The sequence below is a fragment of the Salvelinus sp. IW2-2015 genome, linkage group LG21 (genome assembly GCF_002910315.2).
Source record: "Salvelinus sp. IW2-2015 linkage group LG21, ASM291031v2, whole genome shotgun sequence".
Lineage (NCBI taxonomy): Eukaryota > Metazoa > Chordata > Actinopteri > Salmoniformes > Salmonidae > Salvelinus > Salvelinus sp. IW2-2015.
Window position 1 is genome coordinate 692,528 of NC_036861.1, and position 10,864 is coordinate 703,391.

A 10,864-nucleotide genomic window follows, 5' to 3' on the forward strand; every position below is an offset into this window, starting at 1 on the left:
GGGTGAGTTGTCGTTGGAAGGGAATAGTAAAACCATCACTGTGGGTGAGATGGCAGTCTGAAACCGTAACTGACTCATCTCAATCAGTGATGGAATAACTTGAAGCAAAATATGCTTCTGATGTGGTGTTGTATGCTTGCGCTAAGAATCCATATACCTGTGGTGCCTGCTTACCTGAGCTCTCACTCAAATTGTGACGTCACATCCCTAATTTKTAACCTCTTTGTCCCGTTCCAGATTGAGAAGGAGGAGCAGGCCGCGGCCGAGAAGGCTGTTGGCAAGGAGGAGTTCCAGGGCGAGTGGACCGCCCCCACGGCCGACTTCGCCCAGCCCGAGGTGGCCGACTGGTCCGAGGGAGTGGCAGTGCCCTCTGTGCCCATCCAGCAGTTCCCTGCTGGCATTGAGGGTAAGAGCTTCACCGAGGGTAAGCGATGAATACACAGGAGTGGAGGCCACAAATGMAAAGGTGGATGGAGTAGCACATTTTGACAATCACAAAACAAAATGGCTCCCGGAATAAATTTGACTCAAGCTTTGTTTAATTCTCCTTTTCAGCCGCTGCTCCTTCCAAGGCCCCAGCTGCAGCTGAAGGCTTTGCTGGTAAGTTCTACKGAAAGTAAATTAGTATTGCCCCTTTTTTGCCCATCTAGGACTTAAAATGTCCTATATGACCAACACAGAGGGGTAGAGTAGTTCTCTCATAAACCTGTAGTGAAGCATCAAATCCTCACTGCGGATCCTGTCGGGAGAAACACAATTTTTCTTGACTGGAAATGTCTACAATAAGTGGTTTGATTGTATTCTCACACACACATGATTGTATTCCTACAGAGGATTGGAGTGCCCAGCCTGCCACAGAGGATTGGTCCGCTGCCCCCACTGCCCAGGCTACCGAGTGGGGTGGTGCATCCGCTGATTGGTCTTAAGTGGTGTCAATTACTCGAGTCAAAAGCTGTGCTGTAAACGGTGACGTCAATAAACTTGGCTTATTGTTTTTAAACTTGTGTTTTTCTTGTGGTGAGGTCGATTACAAATACATGGATTTATTATATTGGGTATTTTGCATTGACATAGAATTCTGTCTTCTACTCTTGTGGTGTCTTCAGCTTGGCCTTCAACACTCAACCACGGAGTCACAATGTAAACACATAAATCAGAAATCCATACAAATGTTATATAGACTGTTCAGTATAAAATTGATATATAAAGATAGAATCATTAGTTGTTGCATTGAATGGTAAATACCCATTTTGTTTCTTGAAGAATATAATTTATAAATGGCTAATGAGCTTATTTCAACTATTACAACGCTTATTGTTTCAATTAGGGATTCTAGCTATGAAGATGAATAACAGACAGTTGACTCCTGTTTGCACAAATTCACATCACAGGTTGCAACCTGTTCTGCACAAATTCACATCACAGGTTGATTGTAGGAAGTTCTTGACAGATTTTATCCTATTTGGCCTCATGTCCATAAAAATGTTTAATTGGGGTGGCTAGATTATGGATCATGCATTATATATATCTATATATAGCAGGCCTGGGCAACTCAAGTCCTCTGGGCCTGATTGGGGTCACACTTTTGCCCCAGCTAACACACCTGACTCCAATCAACTAATCATGACCCTTTAAAAGCAATTAATTTAAATCGGGTGGGGGCAAAGTGTGACACCAAATTGGCTACATTTAAATGACATGAACAGAATCTATGTGCACTTGTTAGGCACGCGCGCATTTAGCAAGACTAAATCCACGTTATAATGCCCACCCAATGAAAGTGATGGTCAAAGCAGTTTCTGGGTGAAAATATTATCACCCCAGATGGGACTCGAACCCACAATCCCTGGCTTAGGAGGCCAGTGCCTTATCCATTAGGCCACTGGGGCTGTTCTGAAGACATAACAAAACCACTGTATTTCAATGCTATTTGTGGCACTTTTTATTTTRTGGTAATGTTATTATCAAACATGCACGACAACGGGGCTAAATCCAGAGTTCAATTTGCATTTCGACATGTGATCCTGAAGTGAAAAAGAGGATGAACGACGTTGCTAGGCAACACAAGCGTAATCCTCACATGGCAAGGAAATCACAGTCAGATGATCCATTAGCTAGTGGCTAACGTTAGCTAGTTTGATGCTCTTCGTTCACCTTATTCATGCTATTCTTTGATTACAATTTTAGACAGCGAAGAGGTRTCTTTTGTTTTCGTATCTGTTGGTTCACTGTTAGCTAGATAGTCAGACAGCAAACGCAAGCTAATTCTAGCAAGAAAAGTTATAATAGTAATAACGTTAGTTAAKGTGTAGCTAATTTACGTTAGTGTTATCTAGCTATATTCAATTTCTCCATACTGAAGAGTGACATTATGCAAGAGTAACTGCTGTGCGGTCATGGTAAGTCTTACAAGTTAGCCTACTAGTTGCGTAACTTGTTGGTTAGCTAAAAGTCCTGCTATGTAGTTAACGTTAGCTAGTTAGCTTTCTAGATTAATCATTGTCGCTTGCCAGCTACCAAACCAAAGTCTATTTCACCTATCTGTGATATGTGACGAGGTTCATTTTAAAGTAATGGCAGTTAGCTAGTTTAACAGAGGATAACTGCGATAGCTACACGATATCCATTAAAACATGACTCTATTTTACCAAATATGCAAATATTGTTTGAATCCCGCTTTAGTAAACAAATTGCCAGCTGTCATGTCCACAATAAGGATTCTCTTCCTTGTCACATCCATCCAGATTCTGTCTCGGGTGAAGCCAGCAGTAGGTGGAGATTCTGCAGCTAGCGTCAGTGAGAAGAAGAAGAAAAACAAAGCCAAGAAGAGCCCTCGCCTGGAGGAATACCTCAACCAGAGAGACTACCTTGGGGCACAAACTCTGTTAGAGGTAGCCAGATAGGAACTCATGTAGCTATCTGTCATGTGCAATCAGCAAATGAATGATGAGCAACTCTGTAATAAATGTGACAGAAGATATGTGATCTGTGAAAGTCCTGTGTCCTCAACATTCTCCTTCCTCATTCTTGATATTGCACTGTCTATAAGGTCTTTCTGTTTCCTTATTACAGTTGCATAGGTGTGAGTGAGAGCACTGAGTCCTACTGTTGATGTGTTGCTTTGTCTTTCAGTTTCAGCGAGATGTTGGAGAAAAAGAGGAGCATGCAGACCTTTGGATTGGCTACTGTGCCTTTCACTTGGGTGATTACAAGAGAGCAATGGAGGTAGGTGTGTGTTCAGTCAAATTCATTCTTGTCTGAAAAAAAGCATTTTTTACAATATGACACACACTACYGTTCAAAAGTTTGGGTTCACTTAGAAATGTCTTTTTTTTAAAGAATTTTCTGTCCATTGAAATAACAKCAAATTGATCAGAAATACAGCAAGAGGACAAGTACATTAGAGTGTCTAGTTTGAGAAACAGACGCCTCACAAGTCCTCAACTGACAGCGTCATTAAATAGTACCCGCAAAACACCAGTCTCAACGTCAACAGTGAAGAGGCGACTCCAGGATGCTGGCCTTCTAGGCAGAGTTCCTCTGTCCAGTGTCTGTGTTCTTTTGCCCATTTTAATATTTATTTTTATTGGCCAGTCTGAGATATGGCTTTTTCTTTGCAACTTTGCCTAGAAGGCCAGCATCCCGGAGTTGCCTCTTCACTGTCCTCTTGCTCAGTTGTGCACCGGGGCCATCCCACTCCTCTTTCTATTCTGGTTAGAGACAGTTTTTGCTGTTCTGTGAAGGAAGTAGTACACAGCGTTGTACGAGATCTTCAGTTTCTTGGCAATTTCTCACATGGAATAGCCTTCATTTCTCAGAACAAGAATAGAGTGACGAGTTTCAGAAGAAAGTTCTTTGTTTCATGCTCCAGCTCATGCTTCAGATACTTAACTAACTAGTCTAAGGCCAGTTTTATTGATTCTTTAAATCAGAAAAACMGTTTTCAGCTGTGCTAACATAATTGCAAAAGGGTTTTCTAATGATCAATTAGCCTTTCAAAATCTTAAACTTGGATAAGCTAACACAATGTGCCATTGGAACACAGGAGTGATGGTTGCTGGTAATGGGTCTCTGTACGCCTATGTAGATATTCCATTAAAAATCAGCTGTTTCCAGCTACAATAGTCATTTACAACATTAACAATGTCTACACCCTATTTCTGATCAATTTGATGTTATTTAATGGACAAAAAAATTGTTTTTCTTTCAAAAACAAGTACATTTCTAAGTGACCCCAAACTTTTGAATGGTAGTCTATTTATTTCAATGACAGGAGTACAGGGCCTTGACACTCAGGTTAGAAGAACCAGGGGAGGTGTGGGTGTATCTGGCCTGCACTCAGTTTTTCCTGGGGCTCTACAGAGAGGCAGAGGAGGCTGCAAACAAGGGTGAGTATTAAGCAAAAATGTTTTKTCGTTTTTCATCCTACTGTTTCTTGCCCTAGTTGATAAGGTATTCCCTCTGTTTTTTTTCTTCCTGTAGCTCCAAAGTGTGCACTTCAGAATCGCCTGCTCTTCCACTTGGCTCATAAGGTCAGAACTGTTCCCTTTCTCAATTCTTTAATATGTTAATGAGTATTTCTCATCGTTCTTTCTTTTTTGCTTCTGTACAGTTGCTTGTGCTGAGCGATTTAGAGCTTTTTAGGTCGGTTCAGTTTCAGTTACATTATTTCAAAAATAATAACGGTTTTCGATTTCAACACTTTTTTTCCTAGACATTAAAAGCACTATTCATTATGTGAGTTTTAATGCTGTAAGAACACAGAATAAAACAATTAGTGTAAGTCCCATGAAGATAGTGACTGCCCATGACTGTTTATCACTTATTAACCATCATTTATTCACATTACTTTAATCAAATATTTCAGTTGTTGKGTATATTACATTTGTTTTAAGCCTATTTGATGAGTTTATTATTTCATTCCAAGTCATCGTCTCATCACTATAGAGCTGCTACCTATGCTGTCTGACAAAACTATTTTAGTAGTTCTTCAAAGTAAATAAGGCATACTTTTATGACTGCTGAATACCAATTATCAATCATAGATCATGTATTTTCAGGTAGAGATACGTCCCGGAGCAACTGCTYTCTATCCCTCTCGATCACATGTTCTTCTGTCTCTTCTCTCCGTCTCAGACCGGACAAGTAGRCACGCAATGGATAATGGTCATTGTAGTTAGTTTAGCACAGAAAATGTGGTAATTATGTAGAATATTGGCCTTTTGGAAACTACAACCCCTTACTACATCGTACAGTCTGGGCTTGATTTCATTTATCTCTGGAGAAACTGCGCATTGAGCACAAAATGGAATTCAAATAATTGAACCAACATCGGTCAATTCGTTGTTTAAAGACGGAAAAATAACCGACATTTCGATGAATTGCTCAGCTCTAACAGTTGCATAAAATCATGTTTTACACAATTCCCAAGTGTCAGTACTTATACTGAACAAAAATATAAACGCAACATGCAACAATTTCAAAGATTTTACTGAGTTACAGTTCATATAAGGAAATCAGTCAATTGAAATAAATTAATTTGGCCTTAACATAACTGGGAATACAGAAATGCATCTGCTGGTTACAGATACCTTAAAAAAGGTAGGGGCGTTGATCAGAAAACCAGTCAGTATCTGGTGTGACCACCATTTGCCTCATGCAGCGCGCGACACATCTCCTTCGCGTAGAGTTGATCAGGCTGTTGATTGTGTCCTGTGGAATGTTGTCCCACTCCTCTTCAATGGCTGTGCGAAGTTGTTGATAAGGGAGCGAACTGGAACACGCTGTCGTACATGTCGATCCAGAGCATCACAAACATGCTCATTGGGTGACATATCTGGTGAGTATACAGGCCATGGAAGAACTGGGACATTTTCAGCTTCCAGGAATTGTGTACAGATCCTTGTGACATAGGTCAATGCATTATCATGATGAAACATGAGGTGATGGTGGCGGATGAATGGCACAACAATGGGTCTCAGGATCTCGTCACATTATCTCTGTGCATTAAAATTGCCATCGATAAAATGCAATTGTGTTCATTGTCCGTAGCTTATGCCTGCCCATACCATAACTCCACCGCCACCATGGAGCACTCTATTCACAACATTGACATCAGCAAACCACTCGCCCACACAACGGTTGTGAGACCGGTTGGACATACGGTCAAATTCTCWAAAATTATATTGGAGGCGGCTTATGGTAGAGAAATTAACATTCAATTCTCTGGCAACGGCTCGCCAATTACAAGCTCCCTCAAACAYTTTAGACATCTGTGKCATTGTGTTGTGTGACAAAACTGCACATTTCAGAGTGTACTTTTATTGTCCCCAGCACAAGGTGCACTTGTGTAAKGATCATGCTGTTTAATCAGCTTTTTGATATACCACACCTGTCAGGTGGATGGATTGTGTTGGCAAAGGAGAAATGCTCACCAACAGTGATGTAAACAAATTTGTACACACAATTTGAGTGAGTGAAATAAGCTATTTGTGCATATGGAACATTTCTGGGATCTTTTATTTCAGCTCATGAAACATGGGACCAACACTTTACATGTTTATATTTTTGTTTAGTGTACCTTTTTCCTTTCTTTGTAATGCTACTGTAGGTGCACACCTACTTGTGTAATAATAAACCAATAGACAAACCAACCATGCCTTTCCTCTCTGTTCCCAGTTCAACGATGAGAAGAAGCTGATGGGTTTCCACCAGAACCTGGAGGATGTGACTGAGGACCAGCTGAGCCTGGCCTCCATCCACTACATGAGATCACACTACCAGGAGGCCATCGACATCTACAAACGCATCCTGCTACAGAATAGGTACTTATRCTGGGCCATTCTCCCATGTCCCYTCATCAAAATCACTGATAGGCAAGAGCATAGTCCCACAAATCCCTCATATGCCAGATTACAGTGGTCCCACTAGTACYAATGGGTATTGTGGATTGTCTGAATGAGTCAGTGTCAATTTTACTRTAAATTCTTATAWCTATATACAGTAAACATACTATAAGCCATAYATTTAGGATGAAGTATTAGAAAATTGGAAGGACACATTTCCTTGTGTTGAGACCGAGACAAGAAGATGGAGGGAGGCTATAGTTATTTTGCAGTGGAGGAAGATGCATTGGAGAAAGTGGAGAAAGGTGCATTATATTAGACGGTGCAGTCAAAAAGCAAGAGAGAAAGATGCACAAGGACTTCTATTCAAGAACGCAGTGTGAGCTATGGGACTAGCTATTGGATGTTTTACCATACTTATTGATTTTTCTTTTAACCCCAGAGATTTCCTGGCTCTTAACGTGTACGTAGCGCTGTGCTACTACAAGTTGGACTACTATGATGTTTCCCAAGAGGTGTTGGCTGTGTATCTGCAGAGTATTCCTGAATCCACCATCGCTCTCAACCTCAAGGCCTGCAACCACTTCAGGCTGTACAACGGCAAGGCAGCCGAGGTAAAGCAACTCCGTATGTGTCGACGGTCAAAACAGACTGCCGTGCATCTACACRCGTTTGCCTGACATCCACAGTCGATGTTTATGCCTACACTTGTCACGTTACAGCAATAAATAATGTGGTTCAATTTGTTCTTTTCTCTCTCAGGCTGAGTTAAAGAACCTCATAGACATCTCCTCYTGCTCCTTTGAGTTTGCTAAGGAGCTTATCCGGCATAACCTGGTAAGCCGTTCCACCACCTCTGTTGTGTGACTGTTTGCATGACAGTGACCCCATGCTCTATAACCTTTGACCTCTATCACCCCAGGTGGTGTTTCGTGGTGGGGAGGGGGCGTTGCAGGTGCTGCCCCCGTTGATTGATGTCATCTCTGAGGCTCGGTTGAACCTGGTCATCTACTACCTCAGACAAGGTGGGCCTTAGCCACTGGTGGTTGTCTTTGAATCCTAATCCTAACATTGAAAAGTTGAATGGCTATTTTGTCATCAGTAATGTGCATCTTTATGTTTCAGATGATGTTCAAGAGGCTTACACCCTCATAAAAGACTTGGAGCCAACCACACCACAGGTAGTAATCGTTTCACATGATCAGGTGTCATAAGCTGAGGAAGTCTCGTTGTTTAAAGACTAAAGCCTTAATAGCATACATGCAGTGTCTTAACACAATCTATTTATTTAAGGAGTACATTTTGAAAGGAGTGGTGAATGCTGCTTTGGGTCAAGAAATTGGATCGGTGAGTAAGTGTTTGACAAACTACCCGAAAACCCCCTAGGACCACACAGTAGAAATGTCTGAGTAGATTAGGAATGTCTTATRAACCTGGTTTAGTAGAWCATCACTGATATGAAATCTGACTGACTGACTAGCAGTCTCTATTCCCTCCTCCTCGTCCCTGCCTGTATCTCTGCTGCAGAGGGATCACCTGAAGATCGCTCAACAGTTCTTCCAGCTGGTCGGAGGCTCAGCCAGCGAATGCGGTAATGTGAATGTATGAATCCAAAGCGATTCAACCAAGAAGCTAGGAGTTAGCATGTATGTGTGTGTGTATGTCTGCGTGTGAGTGAGCATGTGCATCTTTGTCTCACTGTCTGTATCTCGCTCTCCTCAGACACGATACCTGGAAGACAGTGTATGGCTTCCTGTTTCTTCCTTCTGAGGCAGTTTGAAGACGTTCTCATCTACCTCAACTCAGTCAAGGTTTGCATGGCCCAAAGCATGTACCACTAGGACAGTACACCACATAGGCATGTTTGCACACACATAATCATTTTCTTTTCCTTTGCATTTGAGTGCTTGACATATTTATGGATTAGTGTGGAATTAACATGTATACTTGGGGAAAGGAGGTGAGCATTATTTCTGTTTGTTTATTTTTGGTTTGTCATTAACAGAGTTACTTCTATACCGAGGATATGTTCAATTTCAACTATGCCCAGGCCAAAGCTGCCTTGGGCAACTACAAAGAAGCAGAGGAGGTACATCCTGTCAACATAGAAAAAGGATTTCTGCTTGCATGAGTAGTGTATTGAATCAGTTCAAAGTTCATGTTGTAACATTATTTTATATTGGACTCAGATATTTCTGCTGATCCAGGGTGAGAAGATTAAGACTGACTATGTATACCTGAGCTGGCTGACTCGCTGCTGTATGTATCCAGTCTGAAATACATTTTCCATTTGTCGTCAATACAATTTCAATACCTTTTACATCAATACGATATCTACATGCATGATCTAAAAAATGAAATATATGACGAATTCATTTGAATAAATATATTATCTAAATAGTGTTGTCTCTCCTCTCGCTCAGACATCATGAACCAGAAAGGCCGGCTAGCCTGGGAGCTGTATCTGAAGATGGGGGCTTCGCCAGACTCCTTCAGCCTCCTACAACTCATTGCCAACGACTGCTATAAGGTGAGGCTCACTACTATTCTCTCTACTAACTTAGTTTCCAGGCTAACCACAAGTCCGCAATGGCTTAATCTCCCGCACCAGACTTCCTCCACAATAGACTGGGGAGGAGATTAGCAAAGGCCAAGCTGTCTCAATATTCATTGCAATTAAATGTTGCTCTGTCTGTGCTTTCAGATGGGTCAGTTCTACTGGGCAGCCAAAGCGTTCGATACTCTGGAGAAACTGGATCCCGACTCCAACTACTGGGAGGGCAAGAGAGGGGCCTGTGTCGGAATCTTCCAGCTCATACTGGCAGGCAGAGAGCCAAAGTAAGTATTGGCTAAGTTTCTTAGTCTTAAGTCCAATTTTGATACCAACACTTGTCTGTGTTAAAGATTTGTCACCAACACATCAAATATGAAAATCATGTCCTCCACAGAGATGTTTTGGCACATMATTTTTGTACCTTGAGTAATTTGCATTGCACGGTAAAGTGTGACTTTTGTGATTCAGGCACTTTAATTTTAACTTTATAAACAACCGTTATGGTAATGTTATGAAAAAATTGCCATTGTACAATATGACATGTTCCTAACTTCCCATCACTAATAACCATTGTCTGTGGTTCCACAGGGAAACCCTGAAGGAGGTGCTGCCCCTGTTGAGGAGCACACAGAACCCCCAGGTTGAGTACATTATCAGAGCTCTGAGGAAATGGGCCAAAGACAACAGGGTTCCTCTGACATAACAATGTCTTAACGTGCTTAACTCGCATAATACACTTACTACATGTTGTTATTACATTATATATGTGGTTTACATGTGCATTTTTTATCAGACACTTTTTACTAGTGAAAATCTATAAAATAACATGTTCTCATGAGTCATGCACAATGTGTATTGATGCGCTTTATTGTACATGTGTCACAGTATTTATATCATGTAATACATGTTTTATTTGCAATGTATATAATTCTGTACAATCTCGCCAATCAATTGTATTGAAATGTGTATTTTGTATTACTCAAATGATGCTGATACAAGTATTAAACAGTATTCTCTTTATAAAGAGTTGTTGACCCTTTTCTCTCTATTGTTTGTTCTATCAACATTCACTATTTCTGTCAAGACGTAGTTTTTTTATTGTGTGCAAACTGACACAAATAGGCATACATTTGAATGAAATAGTACATGTACTGTCTTTTGAAGTCCAAAATACCCAATTGCTAATAAACGTATTACTCATCTAAATTAAAGGAAGCAGTGTCTCTACAAAATAATTTAACACAAAACCCCTCCATTTCAACAGGTGTCCACCAATGTTTGCTTGTGTTGCGTCATCAGTGCCCATAACSGTAACTCACAGAGTCACCCAACTGGCTTATTTGGTTCAGTTTGGGATTTACTGTGCGTGTAGCTAGGTCATTGTGGAAAAACGCACAATTCAGCATTTCAGCACTGACTGAATGGATGACATAAGAATRGCATCAAAACAAATTCCATCCATTTT

General features: G+C 41.0%; 1 protein-coding gene, 2 non-coding genes and 1 pseudogene across 4 annotated transcripts; 3 read left to right on the plus strand and 1 right to left on the minus strand.

Moving 5' to 3' along the window:
* Positions 1–1,000, plus strand: part of LOC111982428 (small ribosomal subunit protein uS2-like) — a 3,676-nt pseudogene extending 2,676 nt beyond the window's left edge.
* Positions 639–757, plus strand: LOC111982487 (small nucleolar RNA SNORA26). The gene has a single exon (XR_002879761.1). It is a non-coding gene; the product is annotated as a small nucleolar RNA SNORA26 (small nucleolar RNA).
* An 816-nt stretch (positions 1,001–1,816) lies between the features above and the next one.
* On the minus strand, positions 1,817–1,889 carry trnar-ccu (transfer RNA arginine (anticodon CCU)). The gene has a single exon. It is a non-coding gene; the product is annotated as a tRNA-Arg (tRNA).
* LOC111982468 (intraflagellar transport protein 56) lies at positions 1,855–10,590 on the plus strand. 2 transcript variants are annotated; one of them, XM_024014037.2, is made up of 18 exons: positions 1,859–2,399; positions 2,745–2,891; positions 3,133–3,225; positions 4,274–4,388; positions 4,483–4,532; positions 6,679–6,824; positions 7,288–7,459; positions 7,608–7,682; positions 7,768–7,870; positions 7,971–8,026; positions 8,139–8,192; positions 8,373–8,436; positions 8,568–8,656; positions 8,851–8,934; positions 9,035–9,104; positions 9,269–9,375; positions 9,550–9,683; positions 9,988–10,590. In XM_024014037.2, exons 1-18 carry the CDS (start codon positions 2,397–2,399, stop codon positions 10,100–10,102), a joined length of 1,677 nt encoding a protein of 558 aa, XP_023869805.1. In that variant the 5' UTR covers positions 1,859–2,396; the 3' UTR covers positions 10,103–10,590. The 2 variants fall into 2 exon arrangements, 1 of the variants encoding a protein (XP_023869805.1); XR_002879755.2 differs by lacking the exons at positions 8,851–8,934; positions 9,035–9,104; positions 9,269–9,375; positions 9,550–9,683; positions 9,988–10,590 and having other exon boundaries at positions 1,855–2,399; positions 8,326–8,436.
* The last annotated feature ends 274 nt before the right edge of the window (positions 10,591–10,864 follow it).